This window comes from Homarus americanus, unplaced genomic scaffold (assembly GCF_018991925.1).
Source record: "Homarus americanus isolate GMGI-L3 unplaced genomic scaffold, GMGI_Hamer_2.0 scaffold19318, whole genome shotgun sequence".
NCBI classification, from domain to species: domain Eukaryota; kingdom Metazoa; phylum Arthropoda; class Malacostraca; order Decapoda; family Nephropidae; genus Homarus; species Homarus americanus.
The window spans coordinates 7,616,283-7,638,925 of NW_024732238.1; the positions used below are offsets into that span (position 1 = coordinate 7,616,283).

At 39.6% G+C, this 22,643-nt stretch overlaps 1 protein-coding gene across 5 annotated transcripts in view; it reads right to left on the minus strand.

Moving 5' to 3' along the window:
• LOC121868432 (paired amphipathic helix protein Sin3a-like) overlaps nt 1-20,835 on the minus strand; it is a 36,871-nt gene extending 16,036 nt beyond the window's left edge. The window contains exons 1-5 of one of the 5 annotated variants that reach the window (XM_042369078.1): nt 20,616-20,835; nt 15,547-15,638; nt 11,276-11,407; nt 8,494-8,631; nt 6,440-6,646 (exon numbers count right to left, since the gene is read on the minus strand). In XM_042369078.1, coding sequence (XP_042225012.1) covers nt 6,440-6,646; nt 8,494-8,631; nt 11,276-11,407; nt 15,547-15,615 — 546 coding nt within the window. In that variant the 5' untranslated portion in view covers nt 15,616-15,638; nt 20,616-20,835. Of the gene's footprint in view, nt 1-6,439; nt 6,647-8,493; nt 8,632-11,275; nt 11,408-15,546; nt 15,648-20,615 lie in introns of all 5 variants that reach the window. The other 4 variants (XM_042369079.1, XM_042369077.1, XM_042369081.1 and 1 more) reach the window with 4 other exon arrangements.
• Nucleotides 20,836-22,643: the final 1,808 nt, after the last annotated feature.

A 22,643-nucleotide genomic window follows, 5' to 3' on the forward strand; every position in this document is an offset into this window, starting at 1 on the left:
TTTTAATAAAGCAACTGTAACCTTAGACAAGGTGAAGGTTGATGTCAGGATGTAGATTTATCCCATAATAAAGGTATCATTACCATATGGAAACTTCCCATGTGAAGGAGGAATAACACACACACATGGTCTAGCAGCAATGAAGATGCCATTAACTCACATGGAGATAAAAGATCAGGATGCACATATCCCCTAAAGGAGGTTCCCCTAATATTAAATGATATCATCCCAAATGTAGTGCTCCAGAAAAAGCACGTACAACAATGTGGTTGGCAGATGTGGCACCAAAATAAATGTCTCCATCAGGGTGGAGACCCAAAAATTCCTTTTGAAATTATCAGACAACAATCAACCTTATGTCTTAAACCCATAGTCAAACTTATCCTTGAAATTCATGTGAACAGTAAAATTATTAAATGATCCACACACTAGCCTTAATGTGAGTGACTGAACACACTTTTGATATATCAAAAGTCTGGAAACTTCAATACCCTAATTTAAGTATACAGTACAGGGTATACTAAAATAAAAATGCCTGATAAATAGTAAAAATCCTATATAATCTAGAAGAGATGCATTTGCATGCTCAATAGTCAAGCATTATTCTGTTACGCAACACCCAAGCATTATTCTTACAGTAGTTGATGTAAGAGTTGATACTGATCAAAATGGTGCAAGCATTCAGATGTGCTTCAAGGACTGGTGCACCATCTAATGTACAAGTGTGTGTTTCCTTTCGTGCACACTAACATGCTAAAATACAGTACAACTTTAGTTTCCAGAGAAGTAATAATAACAAACTGCACTTCTTACAATTCCAAATATTTCAGAGTATAGTTTTTGTATAAAAAGTGAATTATTTAGTCTTCAAAGTTTCATGAATGCTAATTAAGAAATTTAATAACTGTGATATACCTATCTTATCAAAAACACTATTAAAACATAACAGTAAGATTTTTAACATCCAATTTGGATAGATCATCCTTGACTAAGAACTCCCACAGGACAGCTGTTGAAGAATTTGAACATAGAGACAAACTTTAGGCTCCATCCCTAATATTTTACATATCCTACCCCTAAACTTGACATTTCCTATCATCCCATGGTTCTGTTATCCAGCCTTTGTCCTCTATGTTTTTCTCCAATCATCCTCATCACTTCTTTCATTACATTCTCTTGCCTTTCCACCTTCCATCAACAACATTTGCAGTGATTCCATCCAGTCCTGGTGCCTCAGACATTTTTAAGTTTGATAAGAGTATGTCTCACTCCTCACACTTCATTTTTTCTCATTCACCTTTCATTCCTAAACATTCCAAAACAGGATCATGGTCTCCCTTTTTTTCTCTGACATTTAGCAGCTGCTCAAAATAATTTCTCTCCATCTTCCTTTCACTTCTTGTTTTTTCCCCACAACTATTCCTCCTTCCCTTTTAAACTACCATTTCCATTTCTTGTCTTGGTTTTCTCACCCTACTCAGATGCCTCCAAACAGAACAAAACAAATAACATGAAATTATCAAAGAATTACATTAGAAATTAAATAATGTCCCTACAATGTATGTGTATACTTTGAGTACTTGTACCAATGACCATCTCTGATAAGTTTTGGAAAATTCATCACTCAATTTTACTGACAGTTTTGGAAAATTCATCACTCAATTTTACTGACAGGTTTTTACTCCTAATACTATTACTGATACTACTACTACTACTACAGTACTACTACTATAAAAATAATAAAAACAAAATCATGAATGAATATCTCAAAGAATTCAGAAAGCAACAGACAAAAACAGGACCAATTGAAATGTAATTCCTGTGACCTCCCCTTAACCTTTTTACTGTGGATGGCCCTTACATGCCCACTCCAACCCCCCCCCAAAAAAAAACACTGTAACTGGCCCATATACAGCCAATAAAATACAAAGAACCCACCCGTGGCATCAGAGATACCAACTAAGGTTACACTCAGTCAATTACTACCCACGCAGTCTTGCCATACATTGTTTTACAGGCATCCCTCAACTTACACAAGGGTTACATTCCTGAAAACCATCTGTGAGTCAAGGGACGCCTGTGTTATATCCGTTGTCTCTACCAGTCAGTTTTGATTAAGATGTTACAGAGGATAATATGATATCGTGGCACCTTAAGGTTATTCCCATATCACCCCCCTCCCCCCAAGACAGTAAGCAACTACCACCACACACTGATTCAGATGACCTGAGTGAGCTTTCTGACAGTGATTGGCCAAATTCAGAGCGACAGAGAGAAGAAAGTGACAGTACTGATAGTGAAACAGAAAACACTGATAACTGTGGCCACTAGCCAGCTCTTCACACACAGATGAAAGTGTAGGCATTTTGAAACATGCAATTTCAATACCTCTGATGAAACTTAAATAATATCTTCTCAACTATTACACCTACTAGTTCACGATTAAATATTTGAAAATACTCCACACAAGATATCAGTGTTGGGTCTTAACTAGGTCACTATGAATGATTTAAATAAATACTATACTGTATATTTATTGCCTCAGACTAGTGACCCTCTCTTGCCAGCCAAAAGGGTAACTCGTAAGTCCTACATACAATGCCCAGTTCCTATCAGTAAAAGTGGGTTGGTGATGGGAAGGGCATCCAGCTGTACAACTTGCTACAAATTACCATCAGGTATTCACAGCCAACCCATGCAATGAAGTTAAGTTCCCATTTACAGGTGGATGAACTAGGGCTGCCCTGGGCACAATCTAGTGATGCTTCAGACATGAATCAAGTGCTATACAGGGTATAAACTCAGCCACCACACCTCATTACCCCCACACTGGCAAGTTAAAAGTTTGTTTAAAAAAAAAAAAAAAAAAAAATTAGTAACTGCCTACATCTATTAATAACAGGCACTGGCAGCCTTCATCTAACACTGAAACTTATAAGAAAACTTGATGAACCATTTTTTTAGGTAATTTCTCTTCACATCTACTAAAACTACTGTTACTATTATGTATTACTACAATAAAAACGGATCCTATGAATTTCACAAAATATGCAGCTGATGTACAACATGTGATGGGAACATACAAGCATAGAAAGACTCTCATACGGAACCACCTAAGCATCGATATACTGTATATACATCATGTATACTAAGTGTTGTTAAGCTACACTGAAAACTGACACACTACACACACACACACACAAACACTTTTGTTAATCATATCCTACATCCCATCTAACCTGGCTGGAGTCAATGGGATAACAAGAATGATTAAATTTGTATATTGTATTTGGGAAGGACTTTTCATGTCATCCTTGTCCAGTATAAACTATGAAAACCCCACAATGCAGTCAAGCAGGACCCAAGGAACTCCATTAGAACTATTTAGTTCCACATGACTGTAATGCTGCTATATACAAGTCTATGAAAATCCACATTCACAATGGGCAAGTTTTTGTAAAATGTATAACAAAATACTGTATGTCCAAAAGCTAGTTATCTCTCTCATAAAAATTAAACAAAAGATAAAGATCAGGAGACATACTATTAACACAGGAGAACATAAACAAACACATTCCCCCACAACTGCTCTACAGTGGATCATAACAAGTGCCTCACAGGCCCAAAAATTTCTCGTTATACAAAGGCTATTATTAAAACAAGAACATTTACTTATGATGTCTTCAGTTACCAGTTCTGAGAACAAATATACTTGGCACACCTCAACTATCCCAATTAACCTAACCAGTACTGTCAGTTCAGTACTTTTAGCTAAATAAAACACACACACAATTTTCTTGTCTGCAATCACTCACTACTGGATGGCCATAACAAAAGCCTCCACATTGACCAATCACAGAACATTCTGTCTCTTCTCACTAACCCCCTTATCCACTCCCTTAGTCTCTCAATGCACCTGCTACAATGCTGTCTGTACTCCCTATAAATCCTCCCTATTCTAACATGTCCACCCTGAAGCCTTTCATTCAGAGCGCTTCCCCCCAATTCCAATTTGCTTACTTTAATTTTTATCTCGTCTCTATATATTTCTTCCTGTACTCTATTAAACTTTCCTCCTTTCTCCCTTTCTCAACCTGAGATAACTGCTTCTTCTTCACCAACAGGTACCAGTAACTCTTCAAATATTCCTCCTGCCTTCTTAATCTCTCCTCTAACACTCAGGTGCGATGGAATTTAAAAAGTTCTCAAATTACAAGGGAGTTTTTTTTATCAGAATGGGTCATGAAGAATAACTATTAACTCCTTTAATAAAAACAATTCCTCTGGCCAAACGCAACAAAAAAAATGAAAAAGAAGATCATAGGGAGATGAGATCACAACAGATGAGATGTGATGGACACACTCCTAATACAGTATAATACATTAACTTATATCAAACCATTGTTATGATGCATAGAGGAAACACAAGTGAACAACTGAGTTTAATATTCTTGCCCAGGAAGTAAAAAAAATCTCTAGAAAATTTTCCAAGCGAGCATTTTCAGCAGCAACACATCTCCCAATTCAATGTTCAACACTCCAAGTCCCAAATATTTAAAGGCGTTAATTTTCACACCAACGTTACAGTAATTTCTTTTGCTAATAGCAGTTTGAGGAGACCCAATCCAATTTTAGATCTCTGATATAATAGTCTTGGCTCTGGGGCTATACAGTCACTGAAGTGCACACACACACACACACACACACACACACACACACACACAGAGGTACTGTCATGTCATCCCCTTCACTTCCCTTGATGAGCCACCCGGATAAATTTAATTGCAATAATATCCCAGACATTGATCGGTCTGTGACCAACTGCAATGTGATGTGGAAATAGACATTTTTTCATAATCATTTCAAGACCCAGCTGAGAAAATAATCTGTCACACCACATCCTATGCTTGAAAAGAGAGAGAGAGAGAGAGAGAGAGAGGAGAGAGAGAGAGAGAGGGAGAGAGAGAGGGGAGAGGGGAGAGAGAGAGGGAGAGAGAGAGGGAGAGGAGAGAGGGAGAGAGAGAGAGAGAGAGAGAGAGAGGGAGAGAGAGGGGAGAGAGAGAGGGGAGAGAGAGGGAGAGGAGAGAGGGAGAGAGAGAGGGTGGAGAGAGAGGGGAGAGAGAGAGAGAGAGAGAGAGAGAGAGAGAGAGAGAGAGAGAGAGAGAGGGGAGAGAGAGGGGAGAGGGAGAGGGGGAGGGGAAGAGGGAGAGAGAGGAGAGAGAGAGGGAGAGAGAGAGAGAGAGAGAGAGAGAGAGAGAGAGAGAGGGGAGAGAGAGGGGAGGGAGAGAGAGAGGAGAGAGAGGGAGAGAGAGAGGGAGAGAGAGGTGGGAGAGAGAGGAGGGAGAGAGAGAGGGAGAGAGAGAGAGAGGGAGAGAGAGAGAGAGAGAGAGAGAGAGAGAGAGAGAGAGAGAGAGGGAGAGAGAGAGAGGAGAGAGGAGAGAGGGAGAGAGGGGAGGGAGAGAGAGAGAGAGAGGGAGAGAGAGAGGGAGAGAGAGAGAGAGAGAGAGAGGAGGAGAGAGAGGGAGAGAGAGAGAGAGGAGAGAGAGGGAGAGAGAGAGAGGAGAGAGAGAGAGAGAGAGAGGGGAGAGAGAGAGGGAGAGAGAGAGGGAGAGAGAGGGAGAGAGAGAGGAGAGAGAGAGGGGAGAGAGAGAGGGAGAGAGAGGAGAGAGAGAGAGGAGAGAGAGAGGAGAGAGGGAGAGAGAGAGTGAGAGAGAGGAGAGAGAGAGAGGGAGAGAGAGAGGGAGAGAGAGAGGGAGAGAGAGAGGGAGAGAGAGAGGGAGAGAGAGAGAGAGAGAGAGAGGGAGAGAGAGGGAGAGAGAGGGAGAGAGAGAGGAGAGAGAGAGGGAGAGAGAGAGGAGAGAGGGAGAGAGAGAGGGAGAGAGAGAGGGAGAGAGAGGAGAGGAGAGAAAGAGAGAGTTCTCCAAATGTATCATCACTAACATAATATATCTACACAGAATTCCACTATGTTTTAACACTCAAAACACTCCAGACAAAACTATACAGTTTTCAGAACTGGTTAGTCGACTAATGTCACTAAAGTGCTTAACTGTTATGTAATTAAAAGCGAATACTTTTCAATGTCTCTACAAGCTATATTTCTGAATTTGGCAAGCAGATTTCATATTGTCTACAACGTTGCTTCACCTTTTCTTGAGAACTTTATCACTGAAGTAAGTGGACAATTATTCGTCATCAATAAGGCATAATTCAATTACTTTTCTTACAAGTACTGTAGTTAGGAATGTCGATTGTTACTCGACAATATTTCTCCCGTGTGAGTTCTTTTTAAAATATTATCCTTAAGAACTCCATAAATGTCACACAGTGAGTAAAGCAATGACAAAAAAAAAAAAAAATAAATAAATAAATAAATATAAATAAATAATATATAAAGAGACTAGGTGGAGACAACGAGACAAAACATCTGCGTGCAAACCTTCACCTGCTCATTCCCTTGCACCTCAATTTTGTAGCCGGGCGGAAGAAAGGTGTTGAAGCCAACAATGAGTTCTGGGTGTCCACGGAAGAGCTGAGATACTCGTGCGATGACTCCTGGGGTGTCGATGGACTGCGATTTAAACTCTTTCATAATATCCAAAAAGTCATTGTAGACCTGCGGCTGCTTCCCAAACCTCAACTTCACCTGAAAGACAGAAAAACGAGGGTTAAGTTATGAAGATGCTCATCTACAGTATCTAATAACACAACAGTTCCTTCTAAGACCCATATGAGGTGAACCAATTAACTAATGAAAACTTCTGTATACATCAACTCATATTTGAGTATTCCATCCCTTGTAATCAAACCAGGACTGAATTTTCCATTTTCCATCCAAATTACTGTCCATCTAATCTTTACCCCCCCAAAACCAAAAACTAAACACTGCTTGACAGCTTTTCATGGTGGTCTGGCTACTTGTAAGTAATGCAGTTACAGTACAACTTCTTTACACTAAAAATAAACTAAAGGTCCTATTAGCTGCACCACTAAAGCACCATTTTTAACCGGCTGGGTAATGTGTTTTACGTGCTTCAAATAACTAAAGACTTCTACACGTGATCACATAGTTAATAATGTTATCTTTGGAAAATCCAGAAAAGAAAAAAATACAACAGAATTTACATATTTGCCCAGATAAGCTACACTCTGCAATGCAACAATGTGTTATAGATCATTACATTAGTGGCAGATATAAATAAAATCGATTCCAATACAACACTTTATCCCTATGAAGTAAAAATGGGCATCAGACAATAATCACCCTAAAATGTTTATCTGAGTAATTTAATAATGTACTTGGCACCTAATCTGGGGTTGGGTAGATATCACATGATCATTGACTAGACTGAGCTGACCCACAGTACTGTATACACTTCAAAAACAAAATAAACTTGACAACGATATTACCACCACACCCACTGATTATGAATTTTATCTTGACCTTTAAATAAGTTTCATAGAAGAGTAAATAAAGCTACAAGAATGACATTTACTAAGTCTGGGGCACAAACAGACTAATATCAGAACCACTATGCATATCCCCTCTTATTTATTGTCTCTCCTGTTCTTCACATTCACTATAAATCTTTACTAGTATACACAATACCCAATTCATTCACAAATACTTGTCCTTTCTTCCCCCATTATTCATTGAATTTGCACCCCACTTTCTTTCACCTCAATTCAATTTCAATTGTTTTGTTTCATCTCTTTGTTTTATTACCTCATCCCTGCAGTCATCTTTCACCAGAAACAAGAGCCTCTCTTATATGCTTCACTCTCCCTATAGCGAAAGACTCTGGGCAGCATCCCCAACAACTTCCCATTTATTCTACACAATCTCAGTACTTCCTATATAATTTTTCTATATATTATCTCATCATCTCTTCTCCAACAACTTTTCAATCATATTCTTTAATGCCAACACTTGACCCATATTGTACATCCGAATCTCTCTTATCTTAACTCTTTTCACTAGGTAATGCTTAGACTTTGTGTGCCTCTTCTCTCAGTACTTTCAAATTAATCTACTTAAATTTCAACCTTTTATCTATTATAATAACAACAACAAAAAGGCCTAATCAGATCTTTCAGTTCACATTTCAATAATTCTTTCTCCTTTTTCACTGATTCCAGGCAATCCACATTTTCCCACAATCCATTCCACTTTCCTATCAACAACTCATGCATTCAATTACCCATCATTATCACTACCTCCCAGTGTCCCCCACACTCCTTTCTTTCCTCCTGCCTGGTGCTCAAGTACTGTACTTACATTAAATTAATGTCTTCTTGAAAAGTGCCTTGTAAAGTCAACTGAAAAATTGCATTATCAATGAGCCATAACCATTCATTTAGTATGGATGAGTTAACTGACCCATTCAACCATTTTCCACCAATAAACCTCACTAGTGGTTGAAAGGCCTTAACTTGAAGGATAAAGTAGAGTTTGTTTATTGCAACAATGTACACAAATAAGATATACCGTACCTGATCTAAGTAGGAAAGCGCATCCTCAACTTTCAATCTCTGAAACTGCCCAGAACCTTGTGTGGCCCCAGCTGCTGCTGCTGCAGCAGCTACTGCTGCTGTTTGGTGTACCACGCTTGCAGTGCCCACTCCCGAGACCTGTAAGAAATAATCAACTGTAATAACATTTACTTAAAGCATTTGATGACAACAAATACATCCACATGGAAGTAAGAAGGGGTGTTGTGAGTGACTCATTTCCCTATATTATACTGTACTGTAATCAGTCTTTCTACTAGTGTGCCCTCTACTGCTGTGACCTAGGGTTGTCAAAGTCATGAGCAACACAAGACTCCATTCATTCTAGCTGCTGCAACAGATGCATTCTGCCTTAGTGTTCCTCTTCCACATGGCTCTGGTTTAATCCCATGACATCATACAACCCATTATCATGCATCAGCAGAACATCCAACCCTACATACCAATCATCACAGTGCTTCCCAATTATACACAACCAGCACTGCTTCCACGACTTCCATTCCCCATCTTATTGGCCGTTGCCTGTCTCTTGTACAGTCTCACCCAAAAGTTCGTTAACTCTCCCAGCCAGCTATTGCTGCACTGCCTGCTTCAGATGTATTAACTTGAGTCTGTTACTTCAAACCTTTAGATTCATTTGTATTGGTTTCATGTTCTGGTTGGTACTGGACCGAGACAGTTTCAAACATCTGAAGCAGGCAGTGCAGCAATAGCTGGCTGGGAGAGTTAACGAACTTTTGGGTGAGACTGTACCATCCACACCTGACTAATACATGCACCTGTTTTACTAATCCTGTTCTTCCCATTCTCTGCCTGATGCTCCTCTCACTTCAACATCTTAATTCCATTTTCTTACTTTGGCCATTTACCCCACAAATAGTTCTCTGGGACACCATTTCTGTCCCTTCACATCAGATCCAAAGCTTCACACCCTTACAATATCTCCATGTCAGTCCCTTTGACACAGTTTGCTCTCTCAACACATCTCTCGGTGCAACTTTTACGCTATGGTTCAATTGACACATCCACTCCCACACACTTTAAATATACACTTCAAGTTCCAACATTCATTCTTCCTTTCTCTGGTCACTTCCATCACTTTAAATTTTAACAAAATTTACTAGTCATGTCTTCAAGTGCTGTACACACTCTTCAATACTCATTAACTAACATTTACAACTTCCCCCTGAATTATCCATCAGATCAAGGTCCTCTGATCACACCAGCTGACTAACACCCAATCTGCACCCTTTACCCCTATCTTTCAAACTTGTATCCCTTCCATCACACACACACACATTACTATATTCATATAATGTTTATAAACCGATTCATTACATTTTAATCAACAATAATCTGTAACTTAATACAGTACAAGAAATCTACTTTTCCTGTAACAATAAAAATGTATGTTTAACCTTGGTTAACTCTGCTGTCCAAAGCTAACTAAAGAATTCATGGGCTCAGAGTGCAGAGTTTGAGTGCAAGGTTAGGTTTCCTTGGTTAGCAATGTCACAGCTGAGTTATTGACCAAGGTTCTGCCTACTTTTAGCCTTATTAACAAAAATGACAGCTTAGGGAGATGGACTGTGGACTGTTTACTTAGTGAGTTCCACCACCAATGGTGAAGATCATAGGTGACTAATGTTTATCACTAAATAGCAGAAATGAGAACCCATGTGGACTTCTATCAATTGTACAAGATGCTTTGACAAATATATATGGTTATTAAACTATATTGTCTTTGTCAGTTTGCTATCTGACAAAAACCAAACAATAATGAGCTGTCATTATTGCCAAGTCAGCAAAAGTGGGTAATCCTTAGCTGATAGATCAGTTAATTAATGGAGATAATAACAGTCTAAAGAAATAATCCAACATGCACAGTACAGTACCAAGAATTTCAGTAAAATAATAAGTCTTACACAGTTTTATGCGATCAGTCAATTTTGCCTATCTATTTAAGTGCTGTACATGAATGTATACATTTATAAATATTGCATGCTTATATAAATAGGCATACATGCACACACATGCAAGCATGCACATAAGCATCACACTCTCTTGGAGGAAACAGACATTACCAATTTTTTCTTCATTTCAAACATATTATATACACATTCAACATATCCATCAAAAAGCAGTGCTATATTCCATGCAAAAACCTTAGTACAAGTACAGTATTGACAAATTTCTTATGTAAACATTATATGTGAAGCAGCCATTTTTATTACACAAGCAGTGCTATCTATCATTAATCAATATATGATCATATTTACATTACTGATAATTTCAGTTCATGTGTAATAACATCACTCCCCACAATAGCTGTTTTATGTCTTACACACATCATGTTTACAATTTGTTCATTTCATAATTTAAGTTTAGGTTTTCAGCTTGAAATCTATGAAGGACTTCAGAAGGCATGCAAGTGTGAAGAATTAAGTAAATTTACATCGATATAATGGAAAAGAAATATCATGGAAGGTACTGGAGGCTACAAGATACAAGTACTTTACCATAACACTGGTGTAGCTAAACTTTAAAGCAAAACATTAGCGACCAAATGTACAAGTTTGACTCGCATGCTTCTTCATATACCTAAATCCTCAATTACGACCAACTCAAGCAACTACCTTTAATTTCTGGTTAGATTTAATACATTAGAACAAGACCCAGTTTAAAAGTCCTCCTGAAAGTGTCTACAGGACCACCATAGAATATTATGTGCCAACAGTGGGTTGAGAGGATGCTGTGAGCGTACCTTGTGGCGCACCTGGGAGTGGGCAGACACGTGTTGGAGGACAGATGGGGGCGGTCCTACTCCACCCGGGGCCACTAGCCCACCCGCTCCACCCACAGAACGCCCTTCCACCACGCCCGACAGACCATCACCCTACCACAATAACAAAGTCACACACAAATACACACACATGCACACCCACTTAAGAGGCTCCTAATAATTAATGCATGAAGCATTGGTCTTAACTTTCAAGTTAGCAATGGCCCAAATGGTTTGCTCAGTTGGCACGGTTTCCATAAGCAGAAGGAAAGTTACTATAACTTTAATCATTAAAAGTGACATAATATATACAATGTGAATAAGCTTGGGGACTTAATTCTGCCAACAAAGCTAACCATAGCATAATGTTATTACTTCTGGAAGCATCTCAGTAGCTCACATCATTTTTTTTTCTAAAACCTTAATTATCTCAGTGATAAGCCTCAAAAACTTAATCTTTTCAAAAGTGGATTATGAAACCAATGCTGTATAAGCACAATTAGCATAAGCCATGTTAATCTAAGAACTAAACACACACACACACACAAACAAACACACCTTTGTTTACAAAATCCAGTACAGGATATACTTTTTGGGTTCCAGGAGGGAGGGAAAGCTTATCAAGCTAATGAAATTATAAATAATAAAAAAAGACATGGCGGTATTAACCCTTTTGTATGGATGTGACACCAAGTGTTAAAACTACCACAAGTATTCGTGGGTCCAGTAGGAGGAATGAACGATGAATGACAGGTTTGTAGAGATGATTTATAGCAGTGGAGTGATAGATGGGTGGGAGAAAGATGAATTGTAATAATACGAATCACCTAACAAACTGCCATGGTCAAGGAATCTTAAACAATACAAATACCTGTAGTAAATTATATGATCAAGTTGTGTCAGTTTAAATTCATATTTCTTCACACAAGCCACGGAATTTCCCCCGACCTTTACACTCAGGTGCTGTACAGTACTGTAGGTCACCGGAAAATTTCAAAACATGTGCCATGACTATAGCACAGTACTTTAAATATGTGACCAGAACCACCAAGATGAAGAATTTGAAAGTGGATTTCCCCCACTAACAATGCAAGAGCTTTTTACAAAATTTTTGACAAAATTGTGCCTTCAGGCGAATTCTGAAGTTCAAATGGTCACTTTGCCTAAAATTCAAAACTCCATATAACAGTACAGTAAATATTTTGATAAGGGACTAAATAATATATGCTGTCATATCTCTTTCTTGGGGCTGCTAAGCAAGTTACTTGGCAGAGGTTGATTAAGTGCACCGAATAAAGATTTCTGATGTGACCCTTCGACATGACGTGGTCAATCAATATGATGATACTGTTGCTGTACTTAGTCACTTCCTCACACAGAACAGCAGGATGGCTTCCCCTTTGTGTTAGGTTTATAGTAGTGTGTACTAATTACAGTTCAAGGATCCTTTATCCACAATTCAATTATCACCCTGGCTCTCTTCATGTCTCCCTTATCAAAAATTCTAGTCATGAATTCTGTCTTTGTGATTCATGTCCATCTGAGTTCCAACACTGAAAACTGCACCACAGTTGGGCCTCTAAATCTGAGACACAAATGTGTAGTCAAATTAACACAGGATCAAACCTGAATCTACCCCCTTATGTAGCAGAAAGTGCTGTACAGTATGTCCTTGGACCAATGAAGCTTCGTGCTATGGCAAAGTAAACCAAACTTGAATGAGAGAATGAATAAAATGAACAAAGCGCTTTCAAACAGCTGCCAGACTCATACCTCCATTTTTTATGTTCCAACAACATTTGCACAATTCACCGGGATCCCAAAACTAAGATCTGAATATGGAAACTTTCATTGAATCTACAAGTTGATGACATTCCTGTTTAGTTGATTGTAATTTTTTTTCCCGACATAGACAAGGCTTCTGATTTCATGACTAAGAATGTGTAGTACTGTAGTAGAATTTATTGGATGATATATAACGGCAAAAGATATAATTTCATGGTTGACGAATGTGGAGTGGCATGAGAGAGCAACGAGGCAATCTGACATAAACCTAGTCTCAAAGAGGGTTGAAATAAAAGCATAAAAAGTGCTAATAAGCTACAAACCTGAGAATAGCAATTTGTGGAATGAATTTCAGTTTCTAAGAGAGATTGGAGGCACAGATACAAGAAGAACGAGTGTGTTATGCGGGGAGGCAGGGGAACTTTTCCACGAAGAAGTAACCAAATAATCCTTCAAGTCTTCAGAATGTTTGAGGGAGGGGAGGGAAGGGGAGGGAAGGACTTATGCAGGATGGGAGAAATTTGCTAGATTACATTTACAGATAAGAACCTATAAATATAATACTTTTCAATAACTCTTTAAGCCCCCTTGCTACACTCCTCGTACACAAAGAGGGTCTATGTATCTTTATGTAATAGCCCCCACATACAGTTATTCCATTACATATTAACACTAATAACCCACATAAGTAGACATCTAATTTACCTGTCTGCATTTAAATCTTGGAAATAATCACTTCCTTTTTCATTAAAATATAAAACAATGTTACATTTCTTAAACCCTTCATTACCACATGGCTGAATCATCTCTCATGCATATGACAGCCAAATACACATCCAGCCATTCTGCACAGCCCAGCAATCATACTCGAGTATTTTCGGTTATAGTCACGCACCATAGGAAAATTAATGTCCTCCTCTCCTCTAGGCGCGGGAATCACAAATCAACGAAGAGAAATTAACATCGCAGGAATCAGTTTAATATTCATACACCATACAGTGTGTTAAGATACTCTACATCGTTGTTGCAAAAGAATTTAGCGCATAACACCCAGGCATATGGGATCGATGAGTACTGTACTGTCAATCAAACTCTTGTGTGTTGCACTTGGCTTTCCCTACATGAATATTCAACTGACTTTTTCAACTGGTGTTAATTTCATTGTTAATTTGTTATAATTCCTTCACATGAAACAGGATGGAGAGAAAGAGGCACATTCATTTCCCCATGGTGTGAGACCTATGAGACACCCTATACAATACAATATTGTTAGAGCAGTTATTAGAACGTGCAAACCGGTACCAATTTTGCCCAATAAGCTTTGAATAACTTTATATATACAGTACAAGAAAAAATATTTCTTTCAACTAACTGAATGGCAATCAAATTTAGTCCAAAACAGTTTTAAATCAGGCAAAATAACTGTATAACATAAAAATTCCAACATTTTCCCACAGCTTGTAATGTTACTAAATGTTCTTCAACTGACAAAAAATACATAAATTTTCCCACTGTATCTGATGTGTTTGAAGCTTCACGTCACAAACACAAGATATGGGAAAACTACCTCAAATATTGTGTTGATTTTACCACAGATTTCAATATTGTACAGCATAGTGTAAGATTTTGTCAGCGTTCTTCTTCAACATCAACCAGATCATGGAGAATCCACTTTGCTGGTTCAGATGTGTTAGTCATACCTTTATACCCCACTAGATGTATGTACTATAGATGCACAAAAATTTTAGTGGTTTAAGAAATAATAACCGATTATTATTGACCATTTCATCATCCTGTTAATTGCATGCTAAATTCTGAACCAAAAGTAAATCAGGGAATACTTAACACAATAATTTGGCTGTTACGGAAAAGTTATGGTGCTAAAATTAAGTTGTATTAGGTGAGAATATTAATCCTTCTTTTTTATAACTGTGTCAACGAACCATTTCCTCCCAAAACTGTGGTGTTGTAACTAAAGTAATAAAAAATTTCTGAAAAGTATCTGACACTGGTTTTAATACCTTATGAGGTGGTGTGAGGGATAAAATGACTTGTTACAATATTTTCTCATTTAAACTCAATCTAAAAATTAAAATCTTAATTGCAAGAAATGTACTGTACATAACAAAATCTAGAGCTTTGCCCCGGCACATCATGCCATGCACAAGGCAAAATTTGTATGCAACCATTCAATTTTGTGGCTTTACTGAATAACAATTCCAGTTGTCAGTTGTTTATCTTTAAGGCAAATCCAAATTTATTTTGACTGGGTAAAGGGTTTGAAAATCATAATGAATATAAGCAAACCCTACAAACACAGTGTAGCCAGCAGACATGAGGAATAAAAAGGTGTCACTCCAAGGGCTCGCTCTCATTGCTTTGAGGGTAAGGAAGAGGTTAATATTATATCACTTCAACAGAACTAAAACTTAAAATACAACATTTGATGTCATTGTGGGTAGACTCACCTGGGGCTGGGGTGCAGTAGGCAGACTAGCTGAGTATGCAGGAAGTGTGTGATGAACCCCAGTATGCATTTCTACTTTGCCTCCGGCATAACCTGCAAGAACTGAACACACGTTAATTAGCTGTGCAACAATTATATTTTCATCTAAAACAGCTATTACACTATAGTTTTAAAGTATGAATCCTTCAATGAACACAGCAAGATTGATGACTCAAGTACCCACTCAGCTCCCCTCAAGTTGGCAAAGCCTACTGTATACAGTACCTATACACAGAACTAAAGTATGTAACATTCAATGTTTGACTGATGTGCCTACACCATTAATTCCTATCCACACTTTTAAGCACAGCAAACTAATTACTGTAAAGGTATTAATCTTTTATAAGGTCCATGAGAGAGAGAGAAATCAACACTACACACTGTGACTGTTAAGGAGCTGTGTATTGAATTTGGTGCTGTTTGTGGCAATTGAAATCCTTAGCACTACCAACAGTAACTTTGAAATTAGAAGTACTTGTACTTCATAAAGTATCAAGTTTTTACTCTGTTAAAGTGGTGTTTTTTTTGTTTTTTATGGGGATTTGCCCACCCGGGCACAGGTCACTGACCCACATCGGGGCCTGGGGGGGCGAAAATTTAATAATAATAGTAATTCATAGTAATATGAGGGGCAACTAACAGTGAAACTTGCTTCAAATTTACCTGTTGGTAACCGAGACACCATGCCATCAGATAATCATAGCCCACGCAGTGTAGAAAATGGTCATAAAAAGGTTATGATGATGCTGTTAATGTTATATGATATATAACACCATAAATTTGGAGGTGCCCGATGTGAGGGAAGCATCTGCGCTACATGCTGTAGTCTGCACAGCCTTAATTATCACACAAGGGGATGGACATTTACGGTTACTAACCAACAAATAACTTCCATAGAGAAAAATCTGTTCTCAACAAATGCGTCAATTTCTGTACACAAATCAGCACCTCTTGAGTGTAAACAAAAATAAATGTGTGCATAAGTTTCTTAAAATGAACATTTAAGTAGAAAAATGTGATACAGTATTGCATTTTTCTCGAACCCAAAAGTTGTAAAGTAAACGAAGTTTCACCATTATAAGGGAAGCATAGTTTAAAAGGTCTGAAATAGGATGAAACAGATAGGCCCATGGCCAAAAATAGGTAGAGAACAGAGATACAGTATTTTAATCAGTGGAAATTTCATTGACTGGTCAATAATTGTGGATGCTTTATCATTGACTTCAGACCAAGACCTTTCCTCCTCCTTCCTGCCTGTTTAGATGTATGCCAACCAGTTAGGAATTTTCTATAATGATTGGATGAAAATTGTAACTGTAAGGAGGGGAGAGAAAAAATCATGGTGTCTTGTTCAAGGTATAAAAAAAAGCATCTTCTAGGTCCAGATGTGAAAATTCGGTAAAGTTTGGATAATGATCACTGACACTAATGAGTAGAAAAATTTTTAATGACCTTTGACCTGGTCCTTAGGCAGTCAGCAGAGTACAATGGTTGGGAGTGCTGAAATGTGGTCCTTATACATGTGTGAAACTTTCATATCAATCAGTTAACGATTGTGGATGATCCCTGGCATGGGGTAACCATCATTAACGAGTTCTGACCCTGACCAACGTCTTTTGTTCATTATTAATGAACTTGATCTGCATTTATGGAAACAAAAACAGACAAAAGACATTATCATATCACATCAGAGGTGAATAAGGCTTTTACCTCTGACCTTAACCTTTGACACATCATCCAGAATTTGATGTGAGGATATATATTGAAGAACAGTTTCAATATAATACATACATGTCTCTCAATACAACTACAGTATAATGCTCTGAGCAAGACCTGACCTTTAACATCTAGTGTGGTACAGTACTCACATGGTGTTGTCAAAATACTGGACATATACATATTTGTGTAAGGTTGCAGTTAAAATCTCAGAACATGAGTAATACTACTATACTCAGTACAGCAAAAGTTAAACTACAGACAGAATGTATTAATTAGAATGTTAGCATCTTGTTCATTATGTTATGCTGTTCAGAGCAGTAAAGCGAGTGCATATAATTAGTTTGATGACATTACAAGGCCTTAAAAAAAGTTTACATAAGTTTACCAAAACATCAACTGAACCGAATTTAATTATCAAAATCATACAAAACATTATCTATCATATATGGAATTCAAATCCCTTTGCAAATAACATTTACTTGGTTACTTCAAGAGGTGTATGAGTATATTGCATATGTAAGAATCTATAGGTAACTGTCGGTAACAGTTGAAGCAAGATCTATTTTGACGTTAAATAATTGAAAGCACTGTTAGAATAAAATGTCAACTCAGTTTTCAGATGTGACACTAACTGTTAGGGAAGATTTGGCATTAAGACAAGTTTTTATAGTCAAAAGAAAATGGAGTCTTAATGTAACATTTTTAATGAATTTCTCGATAAAAGATATTTTCTTTGTGATTTCAAGAGCACATATGTTTTTATCATATTTAAAGATAAGTTATTTTATACAAACAAATTTAATATCCATATACAGTATGATAAATAATGTTCTGCGTGATTTTAGATTCATTAATAAGACTTCCAAAAGCCATGAACTTTCCTCATTCAAAGTATCTGACCAAAGTTTCTCTGCCCGCAAAAGCTAAAAACAGAAACTTGGTACAGTACCCCCCAAAATTAAGAAGGCTATTTTTTTTAAGCCAACCTGGACACCTTTCCAACCTACTGTCCTTCGTTGCCCACCTCCCGACACACTTTGCCCCATCACCCTTGTTCTGAGCATACAGTATCTTGTCAATAGAGACATATAAACCATCTGAGCCTTCTGATTTGGGACACTCATTCTCAATAAGGACTCTAAAACAACCAGATGCCATGAAAAGGTATAGAAGAATTCTGCCTGAACTTTCTTTACAGAATTTCCGTACATCTTACTAAATCTCTAACTCATAAGCTGGAACCCAATGGGCGAGCGAGTCATCACCGCATCACCACACTGACCGCCGAGAAATCAGTAAGGTTTGTAGAATGTTTTGGATTTAAGCATCATCCTAGAACTGGGACAATGTTGAGCCTCTCTTATCATTCCAATTCCACTTTCTGCCAACAAGTCCAGCTCAGTACTCCTTCACCTAAACTTTCCCTCTACAGGTTGAACCTCAACTTAGCAACACTGGATTTACCAGAAACTCACATTTAACAGCAAAATTTAGAGATCATGAATTTGAAAGACCCTCCTGTAATTTCCACTAGTTCCTCTACCTGATGCAATGCTCCCACGGAACTGCAGTCAGTTTGTTTTGGCATTGAAGTCCAGCTGGTGCTGTGCTCATTCGTATGCCTTAAATTTCAACTTTCTTTGTATCAATTATGGCCTCTAAACGACCTGAAAACCATACCTGAGTTGTCAGTGAATAAAAGAATAGTTTCCCTGAACATAGTACAGAAACTAGACTGTGGAGTGTTTAAGTTTTAGCCCCTCCCCCCATACTCCGATTTAACGGCACGGTCCAGGTCCCTCCAACGCCGTTAAAATGAGGTTCTACCTGTACTGTAGTCCAGGAGTACCCTGAATTCCCCGATGCTCAGCACTAATTTAAACTCACGAACCTGAAGCCTCCAGAACCAACACACAAAACACATCTCTCCCATAAAAATCACTTCATTTACACTGAAGCACAATACAATACTGTACAGGTACAATTCATCTACACCGGCGATTAATTATAATTTCTCAATAGAAAGACGGGATCACCTGAATATTAGCCCTTCCCACAGCTTATTTGACTTAAGATTAACCACCCTAATGTTAACCTAAACCCCCCAGGTAGAGTGAAGATGTTTAAACATATGGAAAAATACACTAGAAGGGAAGAGGGAGGAGGATGCTAATCTTAGGTAACCCAAAAAGAAGAATAAGTACTATAAAATCTCACCGCAAACGACATTCACAGTAAACAAAAAAATTGACGTACAGAACATAAACTCATCACGAAATCATGACGCAAGATTTAAGGGTTACCTGTTGATTAAACCCCACGAGTGTACAGTGCAGTATAGGGTCGGAGTGAACTGTAGTGAAGAGGAGAGATAAGAAAAGTGATATGGAGAAAAGAGGAAACGTGGAGAAGAATCAGAATAAAAATAAGTAAGAGGGGAAAAGTCTGCCTTCTATTCACCAAGTAGCGATCTACGATTGCACAAAACTACCAAAGCACGACAATAATTTGAACTGATAGGACACTACAAACACAAGACAAACTGTTAACTTCAATTAAATGAAAAGAGGATCACCTGAAGACTAACACCTACCTCAACTAATTTTACCTTAATTGCCCAGTAACCTAACCTAACCCAGCCCAACCCCCCTAGGTTGTGTTTAAATCACCAGGTAAAATAACCAGAGGGGTAAGAGAGATAAACATATAGGTGAGGGAGGAAGACAAGTTAGCATTAGAGATTTTTAACTTAACCCTTTGTCTCCAATTACTTAATGACGATGCCTAACCAGTTTCAAATGAACCCCTCCAAATTGTAAGACTAGTGGCTACATGCACAGCCTTGAGTGGCTTTAAGGAGCCTAACCAATTTCACTCGTATCAATCCACAAAAAAAATGTACAACTACACAGGTTGACAAAGTTTAAATCCAATATTCTATTTTAAGTAATTTACCTTGACCTCTGAAGCTACTCTAAAAATTATACATATTTCTTGAGCCACAAAGATGTCTACCTGTTTCAAGTTAATTAATACTAAAAGGTAAAACTATTATGCTGACAAACTTCAGTTCAACACCAGAGTTAGAGCTACAGCATGGATTGTCTTGGGTGATAACAAATTTGGGGAAAAAATTATAAACAAAAATTAACACCCCAGACAGTCCATCACAGAGACCAACATGCATCCCCAAGACAACAGTAAACTGTACAGGTATTCACTCAACTACAATTAAACTTTTTATAACTGTACACAATGGTGACAATATATTGGCATCATAATCCATGAAGACCAGTGTGGTCTGCAACTCACCCGACTGAGGTGCTGGATTATGAGGTTGGTGATCAAGCGGTGTGGGTGCACCACCGACTCCCTGACCAGCAGTGGTGGTGGGCACAGGTACCACGCCAGGCACAGGTGTTCCAATCGTAGCAGCAGCTACCGCCGCCGCCGTTGCCACTGGTGTCGTTGGCTGACCAGGACGGGCACCCAACTGTGTGATTGTGGGTCCTCGTACGTAGCCCCCAGGGCCCCCTTAAACCCCCCCAGGGCCACCAGTAACCCCCTGCCCGCCCTGGGCGAGTCCCCAACAACTCCCCAGCACTCACGATGCCTGACACTGCCTCGCCCCGACCACAGAGATCATCAACACGACGTTTCATCACGCACTACATTACACCTGCAACAAAAAAGAAAAGTGTTAAACTGTAAAGGAACTAAAACTTGTCAGACATCTTAATGTAGAAGTAGTTTGCATACTTCTCAAATATAACAACATGGAAGGCAGAAAACTACCCAGTGTTTTCCTTGGGTTCATTAAGTGGGGTCTTAATATTTGTCAAGTCACTTGAGTTAGGCATCTACAAAATAAAATAAAGGTTTGTATAAAAGATAGGCATTGTACTCTCACTGTTTGATCAAAAGCCAAGTTAATGTTTCAATCAAACTATAAACATTTATTTTACACATAACTACTGTACATTTTATTGTTTATGTTAATATAATCACTTATTCTACATAATTATATAAATACATGTACGGTACATATAAACACTTATTTTACATGTAAAAATAAACACTTTTCTGGCATATCCAAATATGGGTTGAATACACAAACTAAAAATAATTCAGTTTCGGTTAAACAGAAATCAATGGTCCTACTTTTTGTGTGCCACTATGAAAATTTCCCTCGCCCTTTCACTACTGGGACGCCACTTTTAACATTTTATTTGGCTAACATGACACACGATTTTATTCAGCTGGGAGGGGACACTGTACACAAGTGGTCAAAATTAACTAACATTATTGGGGACCAGGTGTAACTTTATGGGGTCATGTGGTGGTGGGGTCATGTGGGTGGTGGGGGGTGTGGTGGGGGGTGTGGTGGGGGGGTGTGTGGTGGGTCGTGTGGGGGGTGTGTGGTGGGTCGTGTGGTGGGTCGTGTGTGGTGGGTCGTGTGTGGGTCGTGTGGGGGGTGTGTGGTGTCGTGTGGTGGGTCGTGTGGTGGGTCGTGTGGGGGTCGTGTGGGGGTCGTGTGGGGGGTCGTGTGGGGTCGTGTGGGGGTGTGTGGGGGTCGTGTGGGGGGTGTGTGGGGGGGGGGGTGTGTGGGGGGGTGTGTGGTGGGTCGTGTGGGGTGTGTGGGGGGTGTGTGGTGGGTCGTGTGGGGGGTGTGTGGTGGGTCGTGTGGGGGGTCGTGGGGGGGTGTGGTGGGTCGTGTGGGGGGGTGTGGTGGGTCGTGTGGGGTGTGGTGGGTCGTGTGGGGGGGTGTGGTGGGTCGTGTGGGGGGTGTGGTGGGTCGTGGGGGTGTGGTGGGTCGTGTGGGGGTCGTGTGGGGGGGGTCGTGTGAGGTCGTGTGGGGGGTGTGGTGGGGGTGTGTGGGGTGGTGGGGGTCGTGTGGGGGGTCGTGTGGGGGTGTGTGGGGGTCGTGTGGTGGGGGGTCTTGTGGGGGGTGTGGTGGGTGTGTGGGGGGTGTGGTGGGTCGTGTGGGGGTGTGGTGGGTCGTGTGTGAGGTGTGGTGGGTCGTGTGGGGTGTAGTGGGTCGTGTGGGGGGGTGTGGTGGGTCGTGTGGGGGGTGTGGTGGGTCGTGTGGGGTGTGGTGGGTCGTGTGGGGGGTGTGGTGGGTCGTGTGGGGGGGGTGTGGTGGGTCGTGTGGGGGGGGTGGGTGTGGTGGGTCGTGTGGGGGGTGTGGGGGTCGTGTGGGGGGGTGTGGGGTCGTGTGGGGGGTCGTGTGGGGGTGTGGGTGGGTGTGGGGTGTGGTGGGTCGTGTGGGTGTGGGGGGGGTGTGGTGGGTCGTGTGGGGGGTGTGGTGGGTGGTGTGGGTGTGGTGGGTCGTGTGGGGAG